This window comes from Bipolaris zeicola, assembly GCF_000523435.1.
Source record: "Bipolaris zeicola 26-R-13 unplaced genomic scaffold scaffold_119, whole genome shotgun sequence".
NCBI classification, from domain to species: Eukaryota; Fungi; Ascomycota; class Dothideomycetes; order Pleosporales; family Pleosporaceae; genus Bipolaris; species Bipolaris zeicola.
Genome location: NW_006912168.1, coordinates 1,138 through 22,799, shown reverse-complemented (window position 1 = coordinate 22,799; position 21,662 = coordinate 1,138). Strand labels below are relative to the sequence as shown.

Below are 21,662 nucleotides of genomic sequence, written 5' to 3'. Positions count from 1 at the left end.
GGAAAGAGTGAGGCTACTCCGACATGTTGAGTGCCGGTTAGTCACCTCTTACTTGACCTTCTCAAGCTGGTAAACGTTGTGGAGGAGATAATGAACATCTCAGAGCTCCATCCTCTCCACAACACCCTCACTCATTGTCCGTACTTTGCTCACGGTCCTCTCCCTGCCAACGAGTGATTCGACGTCGCTGTCTCCCTCGCTCTCGTAGTAGTAATCAGCGTCCATGCTCATTTCTCTCGCAGGGATATATTGCTCCTCCTCTGCATCGACAACCTCGCCCGGATGATCAATTACCATGTTGTCGAGCTCATCGCTATCGCCATACGCCTCGAGTCCCTTTTTAGCACGAGCTCCCAGCCAGTACTCGGCACGCTTTCTGCTGCCCGCATTGGCTGAAGATTCGTATTTGGTTGCTTTGAACTTGGACATGAGCGACATGGCAACGCTAGGCGAGTTGGAGAGTGCCGATATACCACGCAGGTAAAAGTAGGCTACCCGCTTGCGCTCCTTGTTGTAGAGGAAGAAGTGATGACTCCAGATTGCACCATCATCGGCAAAAGGATCATCTGATGGTTCCCAAGCATAGTATTCACAACTCGACATATCCATCTCGCTGTCAACGAGCTGCCACGAGCGGGGGCTCCATATCGGCGAGCCGAGCGGGGTGACGGCGCCTGCGGGGAGGCCCGCCGAATACACCTGGGGCCGCAGGTAGTACATGGTCGTATCGATCTTGTGCATGAAACTGTGCATGGTTTCGCGGCGGAACTCATCGGGGTTCAGTGTATTTGCAAAGTCGTAGTCAATGTGTGTCGCATTGAGCGTTGCAATAAGGTAGGCAAAGGTGTGACGGTTCGCAGCCTCGCTGAAGGTGCCAAACGGGGTATCTCTGGAAATGTCAAGTTGGTCAGCGAATTGCGCAGCGGATTGCTCCGACAGCCCCGCAACCGCCGATAGCAAGTCCTTGTGTCGCTCTTCCAACGTCTTCTCAATGCGCTTGTATAATTTCTTGTCACTCCCAGCTGCCTTTACAGTCCATAGATCGCATCCGCCAATAATGGCAGTATCTTGGGTGTCGAAGTTGAGGGCGAGGTTGACCTCGTGGAGGGCGCACAGGTCGAGGTACTGCGTCACCGGATCAGCTACATCATCATCATCACCACCATCACCGGGGCCTTGTCGCATCAACTACCCACCTTCATTGTGCCAATACCAGGTTGTTTTCGATCGAAAAGTATGTAAATTTAAATGTCCGAGTTGGTTTTTGATGTCGAGAGGAGGATAGGGGTTCAGAGCGCAGTGGCTACTGGTTGCGGGCGGTGGTGTGTTCGGGAGGGATGGCCTGCGCGAACCGATACAACGAGTAGACACGACTCTAGGCTGGCTGCAGAGAGGAGAGAGTACTGTTGTTCGGCCAGACAGTCGTCTAGCAGGCGGTGGACATGTGTATAGCGTGAGCGGAACTGTGGTGTGAGGTGTCGCTGTTACGACGTGGTCGCGATTGCGGAGACAGCGGTGATCAGCTTGGCGGTGTCGCCGAGCTAACAAGGGCATGTGTGTCGGGTTAACATTCCTGATTGGTTCATACAAGCCCATGTCCTCAACCAACAACAGCAGCTGATAAGACCAGATGGGTAACTGGTGAGAGACGACTGGTGTTGAGCGCTGGTGTCAGTTGGGTGCCGGCAATGCGCAATGTTGCGCGAGTACGTAATGTGTCATCTGAAGTAAGTCGAACGAGCATGTGAACTGGGATAGATCAATTGCCTGGTAAAGAACCCCACTGGGTTCGGCAATGTGTCATTTCATATGTGCCTGGCAAGGCTCTGAGTAGAAGGACCAAGACCTGATCCGAACCGACTGCTGTCACAAGGTGCAGATGCGCAATTGCTAGCCAGGTATGGACAATGTCTGTTGCTAGGTGGTTAGGTTTAGTGACGCAGCAAGAAAACGGTAACAGAAGAGAACGAGCAACAATGTCAAGGGCAGAAGTCTCGATGGCATGATGTATGATCACGTTCGAGCTCAGTAAACCACTTGTGTAAGACCTAGCTGTGTCGAGCAAAGCCCGCCAGTCGGACATGTTTGATTGTAGTAGATAGAGTACAGCCACCGCCATCCGCTCTACAAGGCAGGATGGCAGGTGGTGCGTTCTCCAATAACCCGACTCCCCGCGCCGTGTGGTATCGTATCGCCGTAACGCCTGTCCTTGAAGTGTGTCTGTGGCATGAACCGTGTCGTTGCCGTATTCCCAAACAAAGCCCCGCCATTTTCCCGATGATTGACGCCATGAATCAAGGTCCTGTACGCGAATGTGGATCTGGCCTCTCACATGATGCCCTGCTCGCGGAGCCGGTTTTTGAAGATTTCGGCACTGCCACCATCATCCTGGAGGCCGAAGGCACGGTCAGTGAGGGCTAATGGGACGAGGCAGGAACAGCAGCCAGGCCGAGTGTATGTGATTCAATGCTCCGTAGACGGCTTTACATGATCTTGGTAACAATGTCGTCCTCAGTCTGGACGACAGGCGCGTCAGCCAAGTGGCGCTCTGGGTGTAGCGAAGCGGACCGGAGACGCATCACACTTCACTCACCTCCATGTCCTCGAGGCTGTCTTGCTGTCCTATGCACCGCAGTACGTTTTTCTTGCTGCTCTCCTGCATCTCACCGGCAAGCAGGAGCTCGTCGAGGATGAAGTAAGCCTTTTGAAAGTTGAAGATGATGTCGAGCTCGCAGACGTTGCCGTAGTACTTGTCCATCTGCTCGACATAGCGATGGACGATTTCGAGTGTAATCAGCTCATTGTCGGTAGCGTCGCATCCGGCGATGAAGAAGAGCGAGGCATATCGGCGGTAGACAACCTTTGTATCTGCATGCTTGTGAGTCGAGCAAAGACACTGTCTTCCAGGGGCATACTGACCCTTGTACTCAAGGAAGTTGCACATGCGGGTGCGACGGGCAAGGACAAGCTGCGAGACGTCCTTGACTATCTTTGCCTTTTCCTTGGGCGCCAGCGTGGTGAACCATTTGGCTAGACGCTACGTGGGAGCATCAGCAGGGGGAGCTTTGCATTCTGGGGTGGGGGACCAACCACTTTGCCCTGCCGTGAGAGCAGAATGAGGTATCTAAATGAATTGTCAGTGAATGCACTGAATGTAATAAGGGTGTGCAGGCGCTATCATACTTGATTGTCATGATGTCGTGTGAGGTGGAGAGGAGTGACTACTGTAGTAGTGCCGTGGCCTGGGAAAGGTGCAACTTGGGCGATCGGCGGTCACAGGCCAGCCCCGCGACTCTTGAGACGTCAATGCGCCCTCGACCATATTCCCCGCCGTTGCCTTTGCCTCAGGACTGATATGCAAACACACATATTGTGAACTTGATGCGCCAATAGTCTTATCGCATACACCAAACCACTCTCTTCATATCTTCTTCGTCTTCGCTGTTTTATTCAGCCGCGCTATAGCGACCTAGGCGCAACCTTTTTTTTGAAACCCGCCCCACTGGCTGACAAACATTGAGCGCATTACAACCTTCCCTCTAAGGCCATATACTACAACAAAACCCGGGGAATAGACTCAAATATACCGTCTTCTTCACCAAGTAGCCTGCACCCTACAAACCGCAGCCATGAAGCTCATACTCTCGACCTCGTACGGCCACCCCATATTTGTCTACTATCAAATCTAACGACATCAGGAATATTATGTCTGGCGGACCGTCCGTCATACGACGTCCGCTCTTCGAAAAGTCAAACACTGAGCTCACATCCTCGCTGCGCGCAAACTTCTCCGCCCACCAGCCCTCCACACCACCCTCAAAACCAAACTACCGCACATGGACGACCGCGACCGACTCCGCGCTATACGTACCCACACATACCCCCTCGCCGCTCACCGAGCCCCGAGAGTCCTACGACATCACAGTCAAACTATTCTACCTCCCAAACATACCTGCCGACCGTCGCTGCGCCCAAACAAGGGAAGCTATAGAACTCGTCCTCAAGGAGCTAGGAACATCCTCAATAGACCTCTTAATCGTCAGCTTCCCAGGCATATCCTTTGACGCCGACGACGAAGAATCCGACTTTGAAGATGATGACCCCCCCTCTCCTCCCTCCGCAACCCAATCCACATCTGAAAACACCTCCGGTGACTGTCTAGACGCCGGCGTACCCCCAGAAGACCTCGAGACTATGATAAAAACATGGCACGCGCTCGAGAAACTGCAATCAGAGGGACTCGTCTCGAAACTCGGCATCGCAGAATTCGGCGTTGCGCGCCTGACACGCTTCCTCGAGCGAACAAACATAAAACCGAGTGTTAATCAGATCAATGTGAGGGACTGCTGTGTTGTGCCCAAGCCGCTTATCTTGTATGCGAAACAACAACAGATTGAGCTGCTCACACATAATGACTGCACGAATATCCTGCCAAGGGGGACCTTGAGGCAGATCCTGGGTGCCGGTGAAAACGGATCAGGTGTCTTGGCTGGGGAAGGCAACGAGGAGGGATTGAAGGGGGATGTGGAACCGCAGTGGGTAGTCAAGTACACGGCTGTGGTGAAGGATAGAGGTGTGGTGGAAAATAAGGGATACTTTGCTGTTGCGGAGTTACGGGATGCATAGACTTGGTGTGATATGTAAAGGTCAAGTATGCATGTGATTTGACGTATTTATTGGGAATTCATAATATACAGATATCGTCTACCCAGTGTTTCATTTACAGTCTTTGTCCTCGAGATTCAATTACCTCCTTCATCTAAGCCCCACTGAAAATACCGCATTCCTTGCAATTCAGTCCCTTTCCTCCATTGCCCAGATTCGCGGAAACTAGACTTCCTCCGCATACACTGCAGTTTGGTCCCTTGGACATGCTGGATAAGATTTGCTTGGGTTTTGGAGGTATGCTGGGTGAGATTTTATGGATGTAGTTGAAATGAATGTTTCTCGGTGATAGAAATGATAGAAATGGTGAGAATGTTGGAGCGAAAATGGTGAGTAACGAGGAGAAAAAGGACGTAGACAGGCGCTTCTTATATGGTTGGGAGATTCAATAGGGTATTAGTATGGGAGTTCAATTGGAGAGCTTGAATCTGTGATACAGATAGTGAATAACAAGAGTATGTTAGTTATATTACTATTCTAACATTCACAGCTCCAGGAGAGTACATAGTCAGTGATGGATTCAGTAGGCCTTCACTTTCTTTGCACGAACAGGAGGCGATACCATGACTGAATAACACTCCAATATGAGAAATATGTGAAGTTGGGTATATCAATACATTTTTTCATAGATCATTCACAGTAGTCTTTGCACCAATAGTTGTTTCTAAAGGGATACTAAATGAACAGTCACAAAGACTGAAACCAAGGTCACAACTCACACTCTACTAATCATCACCATTTCCGTTCGATTTCTTTCTCCCCGTAATATCCGCTTGACACTAAAATATAGTACTCGTCCATGAGATGGATTTTGAAGAATAGCAATAATATACTCAATGGTACTCAAAGTAGTTGGGTTGAGAAGGATACATATCAATGCCACATACGGGCTATAATCATGATATCGGGTATCCCTGGTGAATGACATCCGCCAACTGATTTTGCCTACGATAATAGTAATCTGGTCATCTCTCACGAGCGAACACATATTAGCCACTGAGATGGCATTTTCAAACACGCACCGGAGAGCAATATCTACATTTTGAGTCACTATCACGTCGAATTTCTGTACAATAATCACCTCTCACAATCAAAACTTGAATACATGGCTTAGAGAAACGAAGTGATAAAACATTCTATGTTGATGGCAAACGCTAGCAGCTCCTCTTTCAAGCGGACATACATCTCCATGTAGAGAAATCTGGCGATGATTACGACACGGGTTTTGGACATGATATGAGTCCGCGTACAGCAGGATATCGAACGGGGATTGTAAGGAAGGTACCAATGAAGCACACCGTAGCGGAGCATGTAAAGCGTATAGCGTTCTTCTAGCTCATCCGTATCTGCTATTTCATCCGAGCCGTGTCGCCCAAGCCGGGTCGTCCCTATGAACTACCTCGTACGAGCTATTTCACACAAGTAATACGCTGATGTACATAAAATGACGCTGAAGAAGCACATGGTTATGAGAACATATTTTCTTCAAGGAGTAATCTGGTTACTTACATAGAGATGGTAAATCACTTACTTCTACCATACCTGCGCATCGAAATCTTGCTAGAATTGCTACGCACAGTTGGTTGTTGGTTGGAATAATCACCTTACTGTACACAGCGTTTACACTTTCTCAATACCAAAGTCAGAAACCACATGGCACTGGATGTGCTCCCTGGTAGTTGTCAACGCTGATCATCATCCTGGTATCTGGGGTGTTCTTCTAAGCGACATGGCAGTGCCGTAGCTGCCAATCTTACTGACTGCTGATCTCGGACTATACGGTAGCAATGTCAGTCATGTCACTGGCACCCAACGCAAAGACACGATCACCATCTTTGACTACCAGATACGTCACTAGCCTTGAGATGTTCAAGATTACAAAGCTCTCCTAATGAATTCCGATCTAGACCATACGGTTGCCGTTGCGGATAGACTAGACTACGCAAGCGAGTACTTTATCTACTCCACGTACAAGATTACGTGAGATACGAAAGAAGATTGATCATACACCAAGGCACAAAACTCAATGCCCTGAAACTCAAATCTCAAAAATAGTGGCAAGGTAAAAATAACCACTGCAAAGCAAACATACTGCTTGCTTTTCCCTTTACTTAGCCTCATCCTGATGCTCACACACATCCTTCCCTCCACGTGCATAAGCTTAAAACTCTAATGCTACGACCAAGTTATGATTACACCTCCATCGGCCCCAAGGAGCGCATATTTTGCACCGATCGATTATGCAAATATGGCCACGCACCACATACTTCGTCATCGCCGTCGTCGTCTCAGCCCAACCCGTACGTAAGCGAGATCAACGGCTCGTACCGACCAACTTACAGCACCAGCCGCCCAAAGTCACGCACGTACACACACGTAAGGAATAGTATGGTAAGCCTCAGCCTCAATCCACACGCACCTCCTTCCCGAAACACAACCACGTTCGGTTCAGGCTAACACCCACGCTCCCAATACAGTAAGACCCTACCCGCGACTCTGGGCACGGAAGCCTGCGGTACGAAGGAATACGCATGCGACTAGTTTCGAACCTTTTTCCTTTTCCTTTTTCCCTTCCACCGCAAAGCGCCGCTGACATACGGGACATTTGACATCGCAAATACGCCGTGTACGTCCCCCTTGTCCCCGTCTTCTCAGTAAACGGGCGCAAACGTACGTAAGAAAAAAACCCCCGCGAAAACGAAGAGTATGGGAAACTTGACTTCGAATTCGCAAAAAACACCACGTTTGAAATAATCCTCCATGGCAGGTTGTGCGCGCCGCATTACTTCCCCCCCTTTGCGTACATAGTCCACACATACGTACGTATGTATTCTAATGAAACCTGAATACGGGAAGACGGAGAGTGGGGACGATGGCGCATACATTTATTGTCCCCCCCCGTCCTCCGCCTCAAATCAACTATATACCCTATATCATCCATGTGCTATAAGGAGTTTTTACCGACACGATAGGTCCAAGTATATGTAACGTTGCACCGAAAACAGGTTCATCGGCGCTATTGGGTGGGCTCAAAAGGGGCAAGCCCTGTACGTCGACGAAGCCGGTTCGGGCTTGGTCTTGTTGGAATTGAATTTGGGAAACCCACCCACACACCCTCGACAGTTCCCGCGAAAGGAAGGGGGTGTGGGTGGGCCAGGGCGCGGGGGCTATTCAAGCATAAATCGACTATTTTTTGTGTGTTATTGACCGATTTGTACCGATTTGTACCGAACGGCCGGACCGAGCGGCGTGTCAGAAACGGGGAAAGGGCAGAAGATGTAACATTGAATATGCGGCTGTTGTGTCTGTTCGCGATTCCCAAGTAGTAGTGTGGCTTATTCTTTGCCCTTGATCCCCGAATTCCCGCTCAGAGTGCCGTTGGTAAACAAGGCTCATACGGAATGAAGCGGCCACGCTAATATCTCATGCTATTTTTATTTAAAAAAATTTGCCGATATGCGAGTTGAGCATTAAGGCAAAAAGATATGGTGTCATGTGGGTACACAGTAAGTAAGTAGCAAGGCAAAAACATGGGTGATAACAAGGAAACCACTGTGATATTTCCCTCTCATACCACACGCATCAGCCAAGAAAACATACAGCCAAGTTCACATAGAACCGGCAGGAAACGAAATTACCTTCCCCCAATCTTGCCAAAAAATAATCGATGATCAAGTTTTCTTGAGCAACAAAGCCACAGTTAGTTTAATCTACCTGAGAAAACACACACTTTACCGACCCGCTCCGCCCACATCTTATCTTTCTTCCACCGACGACGTTCAAAAACTAATTCAAAACAACCCTTAACATCAGCCACATAAGCTACTGCTACTACTACATACAAACCCGGCGCGTGCGCGCGCAACGCACGGGGAAGGATGTGGGAGGGGGGCAAATATGTGCGGTTACATGTAGAAAAACCCACTCTCTCACTCACACACAAGTATGCACGATAGTACAACCAACCATGCAGAAACCGGCGGCGGCGTTCGGTCGTCGGCGGCGGCTCGCTCGGACTACACTACTTCGCATGGCCCGGGACCCCATGTCGCACAAATTGGAAACACTGGCCAACGGCTCGTGGGGGGTTGGGGGTTTGGGGGGTTCGGGTGGTTAGAGTGGTAGTGCGCGATTTCACGGCATCTCCTTCTTTCCCTTCCCTTTCTCTCTCTCTCACTCTCAGAAAACAAGTAAAGCAAATGGAGGAAGTGGAGATTGGACATTTTTGCCCCCCCTTCCCCCCGTACGTAGGTATCTAGTAGCGCGCGAAAAAAGCGAAGAACAGCAAGGGCGGAAAAGCTACGTAGTAGAAGGATAATAGAAACGATGGAAGAGTAATCCCTTGGATTCCCCAAAGAAAATCCTTTGGACTATGCGTGATATCCACAAGCCAAGGTAGTAGTAAGTATGCGTTAGGCTACATGTCTCCGATACCCTCCTCAAACGATAATAACTCGGCACGGCTAATTATTCGCTCTTATGTTGCCCTCCGAAGCTGAGACTCGAGCTCGGTATTTCAAAGAAGGGGATAAGCGTTAAAATGGGATAAGCGTTGACGGGTGGGTGGGTAGCGGCAAAATGAGAAAGAAGAAAAAACGGTTCGCGGTAAAAGAGAGCGGCAAAGGGGAGGGGGGGGAAAGTTTAGCCAGGTTTACCGGGAGAAGGATATGTAAGGTAGGACCAGATGGTGAAACACGACAAGTACCGTGTATACAATGGGGATCCTAGAGAGACCACACAAGTTTAATTTGAGCCAAGGAATTATTGTTAAGATTCTTGATTTGATTTCTTTTTTGTGTATGTCTCTCTCTTTTTCATTCAGCTTGCTAATCTCCTAGGGTTACGAAAGAAATTTCGTCTAAACTAGATTTGGCCCTTTTCTCTCTTCTCATCTCTTCTTTCCGTGTCAAAAGTACACTACCTTCAAAGTTTCCCCCCACGCCAACTAAGTATGCAGCCTCCGCATATTTACTTGCTGGCTCATCAAAATGATTGTAGAGAAAAGGGAAGTGAGAGAGAAACAAACTCCGTTCGTGCCGTTCGATATCCCAATGAGCATTTTTGTTGTGATGGTAAAGGGAATCCGCAATGAAGCAGTATAGCCAAACCAATGCCCATTTGATACATTTTGTTGGTTGGTTAGATATTTTTAAGGAAAGTCGAGGGGCGGTGAACATAAGCCGCCACAAAGGAAAAAAAAACAAAGGACCAGTCAAAGTATCCATAGATTGTGTCTCAGTTCCATGCTCCAAATGCGAACCACAGGATCCCTAGATACCGTTCCCCTCCAATGTTCATACAAAGAAAATATGCCGCAGTAAAGGAAAGTAGAGAAAGGAAACGAAAAAGTCCAGTTCGCATACGCATGCATCACAGCTGTGTTATGCGCCATTAAATAGTCATTCGCTGGTTTAAACTCCGAGGTCATGCGAGAGGAAAAGGTGGTGTGTCGAGCTCATTCGAGCGAGGCCATAAAATCGTGGTATCAGGTGACGGTTGCAGTGAAGCAGCCGCACGTTGTTGGTTGGGTGAGGGCGAAGACACGTGGTTTCAGGATTTGGATGGAGAAGGTTCTCTGGTGTACTGGAAGAACTTTCTCAGTCTGCTGCCAATGTTCTTCTTCTTCTTTTCTCGAGAAGGCTCGCGATGTTCTGATTGCGGGCGCTGCTCAATCGAAAGCTTACTGCGCTCGCTGTTCGAAGACGAAGTGCCCATCAAACGAGACAGACTCGCAATGCTGGAACGCTTGCGACGCCGAGACTCCATCTCACTGGGATCAGACGACAGAGACGACGTGCGTTCACCGAATCGATGTGGGCTGACGAGTGGGAAACCACCCTGCATCGCACTAGTCATCGTTGATCGCGAAGATGTCAAAGAAGGCACCTCTGTAGAGATGCGGACTTCTGGGCCGGGTTCGCCAAAGCGAGGAGATGGCATGACAGGGTAATCGGTCATTGAAGAGGTCGCGGTGCCTCTACGCTCAGTATCGAAAATTTGGCTGGACCGATAGTCTGGCGATGAAAAGGACGACGCGATCGTGTCGGGGGTCATCATACTCTGCTGGTGAAGAGGAAGTGTCAAGTTCATGACAGGCTGACGTTGCTTAGGTGTATCTTCGGTTGTTTGAGGGGTAACAGTGGAATCGGAAGAATGTGTGAGGGATGATGTTCGGGGCTCCTCGTAGTCTTCTACGACTTGAACAGGTTCGGATTCCTGCGGTGATGGGCCATTGTCCTCGGTGCGGTCATCAGCAGGTGATGTTGCCCGAGGAGACAATGGCTCCGAGGAGTCAACCTTGTGCGCTTTTGGCCTCCTGTTGAGACCAAGTCCATCCTTGAAGGTCCAGTTGATTCCAGGCCCTTCTTGCTTCGAATCGGCTTCCACCACCGAAATCTTGAGCTCTGACGGGTCTGCAGTAGCTGGCCTTGTCTTGGTCGCCTTTACAGGAATGGTCAACTCGTCTTCAGGCTCCTCCTCTTCAAAGACATCAGCCATGGGCGAAGTATTCGCAATGACAGATGATCGGTTCTCAAAGGGCACCAATTCCGGCGCGCTTTCTGTCCTTCGATGCGAAGGCGCAATGCCATTGGCACTGTGCATGGCTCGTCGATGCGCCGAAAATCCACGCTGGTTCATGCGTGGGCTAGAGCCGTTGGGAGTGTTGAAGGGTCCAAGCGCGGCATCCAGGTCGATGACCGGGCTCATAATGTCAGAGTCGACGCGTTGTAGTGGACGAGGTTGCCAGGACGCGTAGCTCGTATCTACCGTTATTTGAGCTGCAGGGGTTTCAGTAGGGGATACGATTGTAACAGTCGTATCGTCATCAAAGTTGGGCTCAAAGTCAATTTCCTCTGACTCATCCGACTCGTCACCATCAACAACAGCATTGGGTGGTGGCGTTGGGGAGCGTGCTTTTGATTTTTTACCGTGCTTTCCCTTGCGAGTGATGATTGAGTTTGCCCAAGACTTGACTTTACGGGGTTTGTGGCTGCCCTTGCGGGAGGCGGATTTGGGCTTGGCAGAGTCTTTTGTAGACTCGTCGTTCTCAGACATGGGTGAGGGGAGGGTTGCATCGAAAGACTTTGAAAGAGCAGGGTCAGATGCGCTGGTTGGAAGAGTCGGAAACAAGCTGTCGGCTTTTTGCGTATCCTTGTGGTGGAAGAGACTTCGTCGTTTGGCCTGTGCTTTGGGAGTGGGCGTAGGAGCAGGAGATGGCGTGAGTGAGACTGCTGAGACGGGTCTTTTGCGCTCAAGAACCTCACCGTTCAGTTTGCCGCTGATGAACTTGTCCAGTACCATGCCCGCCGTGCTGGGTCGATCTTCGTCTTGAACCGTGTTCAGCGTGGGACGTGCTGCTCGAGGAGGCGCTGGAGCGTTGCCGCTGACAATTGATGAAAGACTGTTTGCTGCAGAGTGTCCACGGAGAGTAGACAGAGATCCCTCTGTCTCGGAGGAAATGGTCGAGAGCGGACGGATGGTCTCGATTCTATCAGAGAACGTCACTCGTGCTCTGGACGGTGGCCGCGCCGGATCGTCGTCGGACCTGTGGTCGCGCAGCGAGGGTTGAGAAATAGACCTGTTGAATTTGTGACCGGGTGCAAAGGGGTTGCCTTCAGAGGGTGTGTTGGGTGCGCTGCCAGCTGGTGCTACAGGAGGGCTCATAATCGAGGTCAAGTCATGAGAGGAAACAGCGCCTGAACGACGGTGAGCGTGTCCACGTCGGCCTGGTGGAGGACCTGGGCGTAGTGTCGAGCTTGGTGCAGGAAGGACATCCTCGCCCTTGGTAGGGCTGCTGCTTTTCAATGCGGTGCCTCCAGGCCGGATGTCACCACCAATGAATTCGCTTCCTCCCCGTTTATGTCCGTGAGACGGCTTCGAAGGCGATATTGGCACACCCAGGGTGTTGGGTGACACTGGTGGTGAGGGCTCTTTGGCGGGTTTTGGTGTTCCGGCAGGGTTGAAGGAGAAGTCTGGCAGGGCATTGATTGATTTTTGCCTGTGGTGTGGCATCGACCCTCTACGGCCGGACGGATAGGCTTGCAGTGACATTGGTCGTGAGTTTGCTGGCGCGGGAGCTGAGGAGGCAGCGTCTGGGTCTCGCATGGGAAACGAGAACTCTGGGTTAGGAATAAGCTCAATGGGCCCGGCATTTGATTGATGTCGACGCTGGTACAGGGGCGCGCCAATGCCAGACTGCGACTGTGTAGCGCGGTGTCGTGGCATCGCTGTTTGAGCCATGGCGAGGCGATTAGCTGGCCGTGGTGGCGCAGAGAGGTGTGGTAATGAGGCTGGACAAAACTAGAGCAGGTGTCGCCAACGGACGCGCAGGACGGTGGTTGGTCTGCAGGTGAGACTGGGGGGCGCGGGATGCGGAGACAGACCGGAGAATGCAGCAGGGTGTAGTGTGGTTGGGCGACGAGAGAGACAGAGGTGCTACAGGCGCGGGCACAATGGGCGTGAGACGAAACAAGCGCTCTCGAGGTACAAGAGCGGGCGCGATTACTACTGATGCGAGAGGATCAGCACAGGCAGCAAGTAGATTGCAGGGTGATGTGCAACGTGACGCGAGGACGATGGGAGCGAGGGCGGGTGCGTACAAGATGGCGTATGGTGCGGGTTTGGAGTTGAGAGCGAGTCTGGTTGGTGGACCGAGTGAAGCCAGTACACCCAAGAAGAAGAATTAAGGAACGACGAGGAAGGGAAAAGGAGCGGACAGATGCCTAGAGTCGCCTCGGGAAGGGTGAGTAGCGACAATGGGCTCCAGAGGGGGAGAGGGTTCGGGGGGAGCGGCGAGGATGGCGGGGGAGGAGAGGTGTTGACGGTGAATAGGCGGAGTGGGCGAGAGACGGGCACCTGGGCAACCCATCTCTTTTGTCGGTGGTTCCTGCCTAGTGCAGGCAGGCAAGGGGCCGTGCGCAGGGTGACAGGGATCCGGGATCCGGGATTCCATGCCACCTGCTCGTCTCTCGTCTCCGTCCCCTCCTCATTTCGCGCTGGCCTGCGTGCCTGCCCGGCGTGCCTGTCCTGTCCTGCCAGCCAGCCAGCCCGCTCGCTGCCCACTACGCCCGCTTGCTTTTTTTCTCCCTTGCACACCACCCACCAATGCACCCTTGTCGCTCACTACTGGATGCGGCGCGGGGTGGTGGTAATACTCGGTGGTGCTCCATCATCCCATCATCCCACGCACACACCTGTACTTGGTATTATATAGTACTGTACATACGTACATATGTATCCAAGTAGATGTACTAGACGCATCGCCCTCTTTGTGCACACGTCTCCCTCCGTCTGTGCCTGTGCCTGTCTGTGCCTGAACATGGCTCCCCCATGCCTCCCCATGCTCGTCACAGGCCCCCCTCTGGCGCACATCATGGCCAGCAAGCCAGGCAAGCCGTCGAGGGAGCAGTTCGTCTCGGCGAGCCAATGCCAGGCCACAGCTGGCTAGAGCGGCTTTGGGGCTGGCCTAGCTCCGTCATGGTGGTTTGCCTGCTGCGTCACTTGACTGGACAGCCGGCTGGCCTGCTATACCGCCAGGAACGGGCATTAATTGGCATTGGCATTGGTGTTGGCACTGGCTCGCCTGCCGAACCACTCGCTCCCTCTCATCGTTGCACTCGCAAGCAGTTGCATGCGGCTCTCTCAACGTCTGACCGCTGCTCCGGTGCGTGCGAAACATGGTCCTGTCTCCGCCTGGCCATCATCTCCTTCACCGTCTTGGCTGCATGTCGCAAGCTACAAGCCTTGCCACCTTTCTCCTCATCGCCCCGCTGCTAGCAGTCGGACAGCGCGGCTACATGCCAAATCACAGCCAAGCTATGCCCGTTTTACCGCTGTCACCTCCACGTCCACCGTTGTGACGCTCCGCCCTGTCCTGCCATCTGACGCCAGCTGGGCCCTTCCCGGTTTCTGGAGCAATGCCCTCACCTTCGCTGCCCGCCTCGAGACATGAAGATGGACACGGCCTGTTTCATCCTACCCGTTCGCAGTGGGGGGCTGCTCGCTGCCCGGGATGGACAGCCAAGCACGCATTCGATATGCAGCTCGGACAGACTACGCTCGTTTGATGCCCACACTAGCCAGGGGCACTGACGCCTCGCCATCTCGCTATCCCCCTTGCATCCACCACCTGAGCCTGTGCTCGCCACCCATAAATAGTCGTCGTAGACGAAATGCGGAGAAGTGGGATGAGATGACTGCACCAAGAAGCAAGCATTGTTTTGTTTATCATCTCACCTCACCCACCGCCGCCTTGTCTCCGCGAGGCTGGTTGCTGGCCCGTCATCCCACATAAAACCCAGCCTCCCCGACCACCACGACACACTGCACTCACTCACTGCCCTTCTTCCCAGGCCGAGGATGCATCCCGACTCAGTCCTGTTGCGGACCCGTTTTGGACCAATCTGGTGGGGTGCGTATGCAAAGATAAAGGAGCACACACACAGTACATAGACTACACCCTTGATGCGGCAATGCTGTGCACATTGATCCTCACTACATTACTGATATCGCCTGCGCTGCAGCTTGGCAACGCGTCAAGCCGGACAAGTACCCGTGTCTTGAGCCGTCGTCCCAATCGACGGCCACGGCAGCCTGGCGTTCGTGAAATGTCGCCTACTAGTTTCCGCCTCTACCATCTTAGTTTTTTCTTCTTCTCCAATGGCTGCAAAATTTGCTCGGCCGTCTAGGAAGTCAGGGTCAGGGCAAGGCGGTCAAGGCTAGCATGACCCTGCATGCGCAATTGCAGCACGTATTTCGTCGTCGCATACACACCTGCATGTACACATACGCACACACACAACACGCAACCCAATTCAACTCCTGGCTACCTCTGTTCATATACATACTCTTTGCACCCCAATGCCTATGCGCTGCCATGCGCGCGCTCCCGGTTCGTGTGCTCACAGGACGGGTTCGGTCTCGCACCAGGACCATGCTCCTATTTGGTTTATTGGCTCCGACGTCATGAACATGGACTACCATGTCTCCCGCTCTCTGCATCATCTGAATGATCTCCAGGGTCTATCTATTCTCGACATGCCTATACACCTGTCATGGGCTGAAAAACAGGTTCCGCAAAATTTGTCCATCTTCATTTCTCACGATCCACCTGTCGTTGGTGTCATCATCATCTTGCAAAAAAACATGTCTTGCCAAGCATGCTCGGAGTGAGCGGCTTTTGGTGCTGGCCCGAGAAGGCGGGCGTTCAAATGAGCGTCGCAGCCAAACCTATACGCACTGTCCCATCTGGCGCTGGCAATACGATCTGTGGAGCACAATGCCCGCAACGGCGTCCCTTGTAGCTTCCATTGCCTCCATGGATCTGCGCCAGCAAAATCTACGTAGCGTCAGTGTTTTTTTTAACTGCTATGACCAGCGGTGAAGAGAGCAGAAAAAAAACTGTGCGCGGCAAATACCATGACTATTTCTCTAATTGCGAATGAGGCTGCCAAGCAGTATGTCGCTGCGGGACAGGCTATAGAGACACCTTCAGGACTTACCGTGTCCTTTTGCAAAGCTCAGACATACGCATTCGCATGCGAGTACATAGTTATTGGTACTGCACCGCCACTGTGCTTCTCCACCTGTCGCAAATCCCTCCGCGGCAACTGTTTGGTCTACATCTGCCGACTTCCCGTCCACCTGCATCTCAAATCTTCCGCTGACGCCCGTCAATATTGCGCATCTGTACCTGAGTAGTCTATGTACGTATGTACGTATACACATGTTATGACCTTTACGATGCACATTCGCCAACCCTCGCTCAGGGGGGAAACGTCGCCCCTCCTGAATGGCCGACCAAGGAACGAGACGTCGGCATGTAGACGGCCCTGTCGGCGAAAGCTGGTAATACTTGACGTATCATGTATTATCAGCAAGGTTCAAAGGTACACGATTGCACAAATCACGAATCTCGTTTCATCTGTGTTTTGATGCCGGATGAACGACGAGATTGCCAATTTCCGGCTTCTATTTTTCCCTATTGCCAAATAGGGGATGCGCCACGAACAATTCGATAACTCTGGCCAATAGCAGGCACGTAGCCACCGGCTGCGCCTTACTTACTTGCTCCCAGACCACCTGACCATGGTTTACCCACATCACGGACAAGCCTTGGATCCGAGCACGGCGACTTTTGTTTTTGTTGCCTTGTTTTCTTCTTTACCATCATCATCGTCATTGTTGTTCGTCGCGTCGTCGTCGTCGTCTTCTTCGTTGTCATGGCTCCAGGACTCGGCGCCGGCTTGACGTGGCAACAACGTGGATGTTATGAGCGAATTTTGGGAGATTGCGCTGCTAGGTGGGCCTGGTAATTTGCTCTACCAATCCGTGCTGTGAACACACCAATACGTACACACATTCACTCTCCAACCATTCACCACCTAGGAAGCGTACTGTCGAGACCCGCAGAGCCGCATACCCAAGTTGCGGACAGCCAACCACGCTTCATCCCAACAAAAACTACCTCTCCAAGTTCGGAGCCAGTGAGATGTTCTGCCAGCGCATTATCAACCATGGTTCGCCGTCATGTGCTTGCTCCAGCATGCTGCTCACCTACTCCAAGGTCTAGGCCACCTTTTCTCCGGACGAACCAGAGGCGCCTACCCCACACCCAGGCACCGCTCCTGAAACTATGGCTGTATGCGTCTTGTCTCGCCAGCTCCAGACTCGCCAAGTAGGGAAAAAAAGAATAGCTTCGGTACCTGGACTTGTGGATCGACGATAATGCCCGACTTCTTTTGCTGATGGCTTGTTCCTTGACCAAAGGCGCAAGCAGCTGTTTTTACAAAATCTCGATCCAACACGCCAAGCATCATGTTGGCAATTGTGTTGAGACTTCTGCTAATTTACTCGCTCCAATAGGGCGAATATGGAATGTACTGTGACAACTCGAGTTTTTGGTGTCGGTGACGCGGCTCGCGAAACCATCACCAGACGTGCTCTTACTCTGGGATTCCACGTTATCTGAGTGACGGGCTGCCATGTAACTAGGTGACGCCACGGAGCGCCATCACACACCGGAGCGTCCGTCGCATCCTCCTACTTCTCCCTTGAATTACTCGATTGGTTAAATCTAATTCCAGACGTGGCTGAGCCGAGGCTTGATGCTCACACCTTGGCGACGACCTGGAACGTAAAGCCCACGACGCTCTAGCCATCACTCAGCTTTCATGACTAGACCTCATATGTCGTGCCGGGGGATACTTGCCTGATTTGTCCATGGACTCTGCTTACTTAACATTATATCACGAGGACTATCATACTCCTAATGTCCATTGCTTCAACCATTATTGATGAGCGATGTGCAAACTGCAATCCGCACATCACAAAGCGGCGTGGTCGCAGTTGGTCATTGGATCCTTTCCACAATCCTCGATTCAAGGTCAATGATCGACAGACCCAAGGAGAGACCAAGCCTTTGATAGACAAAGGTGTCCAGCCGTAAGGACCATAAGCGCTTCTGGGTGCGCAATAAATACCTGGCTTGGAATAGTCAAGCAGACACTACGAACGCATGGTAGAGGCCGACTTGCACCAAATGTGTTTCCCCTGTCAAAGTGCAGTCGTGCTAAACTTGCACCCGACAGAAATAAGCTCATTCGATGCAGAAGTCGCTGACAACTCACATGAATCGCTGGGTCCGTACGTAAAAGCCTACGTGCGTATGTAGACTTGTCACGCCACGGCACTCGTCAAGTGTTTCCAATGGCGATCAAACCGTCTGGCACCCATCAAGCCATCTCATCACCATCGCTACCGATGATCAGCGATCAGCCAGCAGCCCTGTGACCCAGCAAAACTCTATTGCTATCGATAAGAATCAGCTCATAGCCAGACTATGCGTAAATTTGCACTATGGGCGCCGGTTCAAAGGCAGTGCGTGTTCACGCGCCGCGGTTCTCGGCTCCAAGCGGAGACGCCACCAACCACTGTAGGAGAAAGGATAACTGCCGTGGCAAGCTGATGCATCCAACTAAGCGAGGAAAGCAGTGGCGCTTTGCGGATGTAGCGGCGTCTATAGCTTGGTGGTGGAAGGCGCTAATGCAACTGTGTAACAACCGACTCTTCTGTCTCAGCTGGCACTCGCGGGGTCATTGTAAGCCCAGTTGGTCAGCAACACGTATGTATTGCATGTAGGTGGAGTAACTTGTGTTGGCCATGCGACTAAAACCAAAAGAAATACGACGGTTTTTACCATGAATGAGGGGGGTGCTTTTACCAACCGATTTTTGAGACGGATTAGTCAAACAGTGGTAGGTTTGATAACGTCGTTGGATACGAGACTCTGGGATATTGGTGCTTCGGTTCCATTCACACGTGAAAGAAAAAACATTGCATGAATCAGACAAAGATACGAGGGGACTAGGTGGTGGAGAACTATTCATTGTCTCTATTATCTGACTACTTTACATGCAAATCCATGGAAATGTTATTATGTTGAGTATTTCTAGTATACACCCTTGTCTAAAGTTTCAAGTCTTATACCCCCATAAGATGACACCACTATTGAAACCAGGTCTTACTTGGTATCCTTGGTCATCTCTTTCTTGCTAAACGCGTGACTTTCAGTGTCACATAGACAGATGAGTGAGAGAGCTCGTTTATAAGAAGCAGGATTTCTAGACCAGAGTTTCGTCGCCAGTGTGGCAACAAATGCAATTATACAACGAGTATGCTATATGATCATGAAAAGTGTTGGTTAGTGATGTACTGAGTTTTGTTAGAAGAACGAAGGTCAAACTCACGATCGATGGTGGGATTGAGGATCGTCACTTAGTATAAACACTTAATTGCTCGTTGACACGGGACTACAATAACACACCCAGAGTCTGAGTTCTCAGCCTACCCTTTGCCTATAAGCAACGAAATATGCGACCATAATCATGGAAAATAACTTAAGTGAATAGCGTGCAATGCATTCTGTGACGGTGAATACGGCTAGCAACTTGTCATTCGACAACAGCTATCAAATGTCATGTTAAGAATTTCGAAAATTAACCAAAATAGAGCCCTCAAATACTAGAGAGGATCTAGGAATAGTATTCATTGAATATACATGTCCACGCAGACGTTGTAATGTTCACTATCCAGAATAGTGTGGACGATCTGGCTATTCCATACACAGACTAGCGTGATCTTGCGGCGCAAGTTGGCATCATCGGGGTCCTGGAGACACAAGCTCCCCCACATTCAGTTGTCGAGCTTCGCGACCACTTACCGACCGCTCTACCAAAAGATCATAGCCTCTGCACAAAATGGCGGACGAAGAAAAGGAAAAGGCCGAGAAGATGGCGGCGGCGAAGAAGCGCGTATGTATTTCTCTTGTGTGAATTTAGTGCTTTTGAGAGGTAGTGTTTCTTGGCTGTATAGTCACTGAACGCAATGTACCCCATGCAGTACATATACTAATGTCAGACACTAACATTTGCTATTAGTATGAACAATTGAAGAAGCAGAAAGCGAAGAAAGGCGGAAAGAAGAAGGAGGACAAGACTGAAACTCCCGCCGAAGCCGAAGCCGAAGCATCGACCGAAGCCGCAAATACCGAAGAGACGTCTGAAGAGAAGACCGAGCAAATCGCACCAGAACCTGTGGAGGCTACCAGCGTACCTCCGCCTCCAGCCGAGGACGAGGAAGAAGACGATGAGCCCTCAGAATTGCCCAAGCAGCCGCACGGTCGCAAGCCTTCGGTCGCTATCGAGTCGCGACAACGGTCAGAATCATTTTATCGCTCAAGAGCTGCCGGGCCTTTGTCGCCTGGAGTTGGTGTCACAAGTGAGGTATACCGGGAACAAGCACAGAAGATTGAAGAGCTGGAGAAGGAAAACAAAAGACTAGCAAGTGAAGTTGAGGAGAATGAGAGAAGGTGGAAGAAAGGCGAAGAGGAACTAGAGGAACTTCGAGAGAGCAGAGGCGATGCTGCCCTTGCAGTTGAGAAGGGCAAGGAGGTTGACGCACTGGTAGGTGCTCATGTTTACAATTTCTTTATGGGCAATCCTGACCTGTCATACAGAGAACGGAAGTCGAGTCGCTCAAGAGACAGCTTTCTCAAGCACAATCACAAAGCAATAAATCCACACGCCGTACAGCGACCGCATCCCCAAGCCAAAGCGCATCGATCGATGACCTGAATGCACAAGTTGCTTCCAAGTCTGCAACTATTGAGTCGCTTGAACTTGATATTTCAAATCTCAACAGGCAATTGTCAGAACAAACAAACAAGAACAATGAGCTCCAATCGAAGATTACAAGTCTTGAAAGCGCAGTAGAGAAGGCAGAGCAGGAGGCTAATTCGACAAAGACGGAACTACAGGAGTTGAAGGCGAGCTTGGATAAGGCTGGTGACCAGGCAGAAAAGGATGGATCAGACCGCGACTCTGCGCAGACTCGTATTGCGCAACTAGAGGCTGAGCTAGGCACTGCCAACCGCAAGGCATCAGACTCGGTCTCACGTGCTGAGTTGTTGGAGAAGAAGATTGAGACTCTGACACAGCTACACCGTGACAACGATACACGCAACCAATCGCGTCTACAAGAACACAAGAAGGTTGAGCGCGAAGCCGCCGAGTTAAGAACTCGCATTACGGGTCTCAGCAACGAGAACGCGCGTCTCCGAGAAGCAGAGCAGCGCCGCAGAAAAGCAGATCTCGGCTCCATCGAAGACTCCAGCGTCCAAGAGCTTCTGGACGAGGAACGCGACCGCCTTCTCGCCAAAGTCCGAGAACTCGAAGAAGAAAACTTCGAGCTCCGCCGCGGCGTATGGCGCGACCGTCGCCGTGACATGCAACCCTCAATCGACGACCAAGCAGACCCCAACAACTTCGACGACATCGACCTCTCTGGCGCACCCTCCTCCCGCCAACCTCCACCCAACCGCACCCACTCATCCTTCCAAGATGTCATCCAATCCGGCATCTCAGCCTTTACCGGCCAAACCCCCGCACACCACCGCCGCAGCGACGCAGCCAACAAGCCCAAGCCCCGCCAAGAGAGTC

General features: G+C 51.3%; 8 protein-coding genes across 8 annotated transcripts; 5 read left to right on the top strand and 3 right to left on the bottom strand.

The window, feature by feature from the left end:
- Window positions 1-99: 99 nt before the first annotated feature.
- On the bottom strand, window positions 100-3,194 carry COCCADRAFT_38302 (uncharacterized protein; the record flags this gene model as incomplete). Its single annotated transcript, XM_007715883.1, has 5 exons — window positions 100-1,125; window positions 2,594-2,868; window positions 2,920-3,037; window positions 3,091-3,124; window positions 3,184-3,194. 5 exons carry the CDS (start codon window positions 3,192-3,194, stop codon window positions 100-102), a joined length of 1,464 nt encoding a protein of 487 aa, XP_007714073.1.
- A 435-nt stretch (window positions 3,195-3,629) lies between these two features.
- On the top strand, window positions 3,630-4,626 carry COCCADRAFT_38301 (uncharacterized protein; the record flags this gene model as incomplete). The annotated part of the gene is made up of 2 exons (XM_007715882.1): window positions 3,630-3,652; window positions 3,699-4,626. 2 exons carry the CDS (start codon window positions 3,630-3,632, stop codon window positions 4,624-4,626), a joined length of 951 nt encoding a protein of 316 aa, XP_007714072.1.
- A 5,589-nt stretch (window positions 4,627-10,215) lies between these two features.
- On the bottom strand, window positions 10,216-12,906 carry COCCADRAFT_38300 (uncharacterized protein; the record flags this gene model as incomplete). The annotated part of the gene is made up of 1 exon (XM_007715881.1): window positions 10,216-12,906. One exon carries the CDS (start codon window positions 12,904-12,906, stop codon window positions 10,216-10,218), a length of 2,691 nt encoding a protein of 896 aa, XP_007714071.1.
- A 704-nt stretch (window positions 12,907-13,610) lies between these two features.
- On the top strand, window positions 13,611-13,817 carry COCCADRAFT_100830 (uncharacterized protein; the record flags this gene model as incomplete). The annotated part of the gene is made up of 1 exon (XM_007715880.1): window positions 13,611-13,817. A coding segment is annotated over one exon (207 nt), but the record flags the coding sequence as incomplete, so codon positions are not given.
- Window positions 13,818-13,995: 178 nt separating this feature from the next.
- Window positions 13,996-14,732, top strand: COCCADRAFT_38299 (uncharacterized protein; the record flags this gene model as incomplete). Its single annotated transcript, XM_007715879.1, has 2 exons — window positions 13,996-14,392; window positions 14,581-14,732. 2 exons carry the CDS (start codon window positions 13,996-13,998, stop codon window positions 14,730-14,732), a joined length of 549 nt encoding a protein of 182 aa, XP_007714069.1.
- A 540-nt stretch (window positions 14,733-15,272) lies between these two features.
- Window positions 15,273-16,048, top strand: COCCADRAFT_38298 (uncharacterized protein; the record flags this gene model as incomplete). The annotated part of the gene is made up of 3 exons (XM_007715878.1): window positions 15,273-15,306; window positions 15,413-15,780; window positions 15,824-16,048. 3 exons carry the CDS (start codon window positions 15,273-15,275, stop codon window positions 16,046-16,048), a joined length of 627 nt encoding a protein of 208 aa, XP_007714068.1.
- A 198-nt stretch (window positions 16,049-16,246) lies between these two features.
- On the top strand, window positions 16,247-16,399 carry COCCADRAFT_100773 (uncharacterized protein; the record flags this gene model as incomplete). The annotated part of the gene is made up of 1 exon (XM_007715877.1): window positions 16,247-16,399. A coding segment is annotated over one exon (153 nt), but the record flags the coding sequence as incomplete, so codon positions are not given.
- An 833-nt stretch (window positions 16,400-17,232) lies between these two features.
- Window positions 17,233-17,403, bottom strand: COCCADRAFT_100787 (uncharacterized protein; the record flags this gene model as incomplete). The annotated part of the gene is made up of 1 exon (XM_007715876.1): window positions 17,233-17,403. A coding segment is annotated over one exon (171 nt), but the record flags the coding sequence as incomplete, so codon positions are not given.
- Window positions 17,404-21,662: the final 4,259 nt, after the last annotated feature.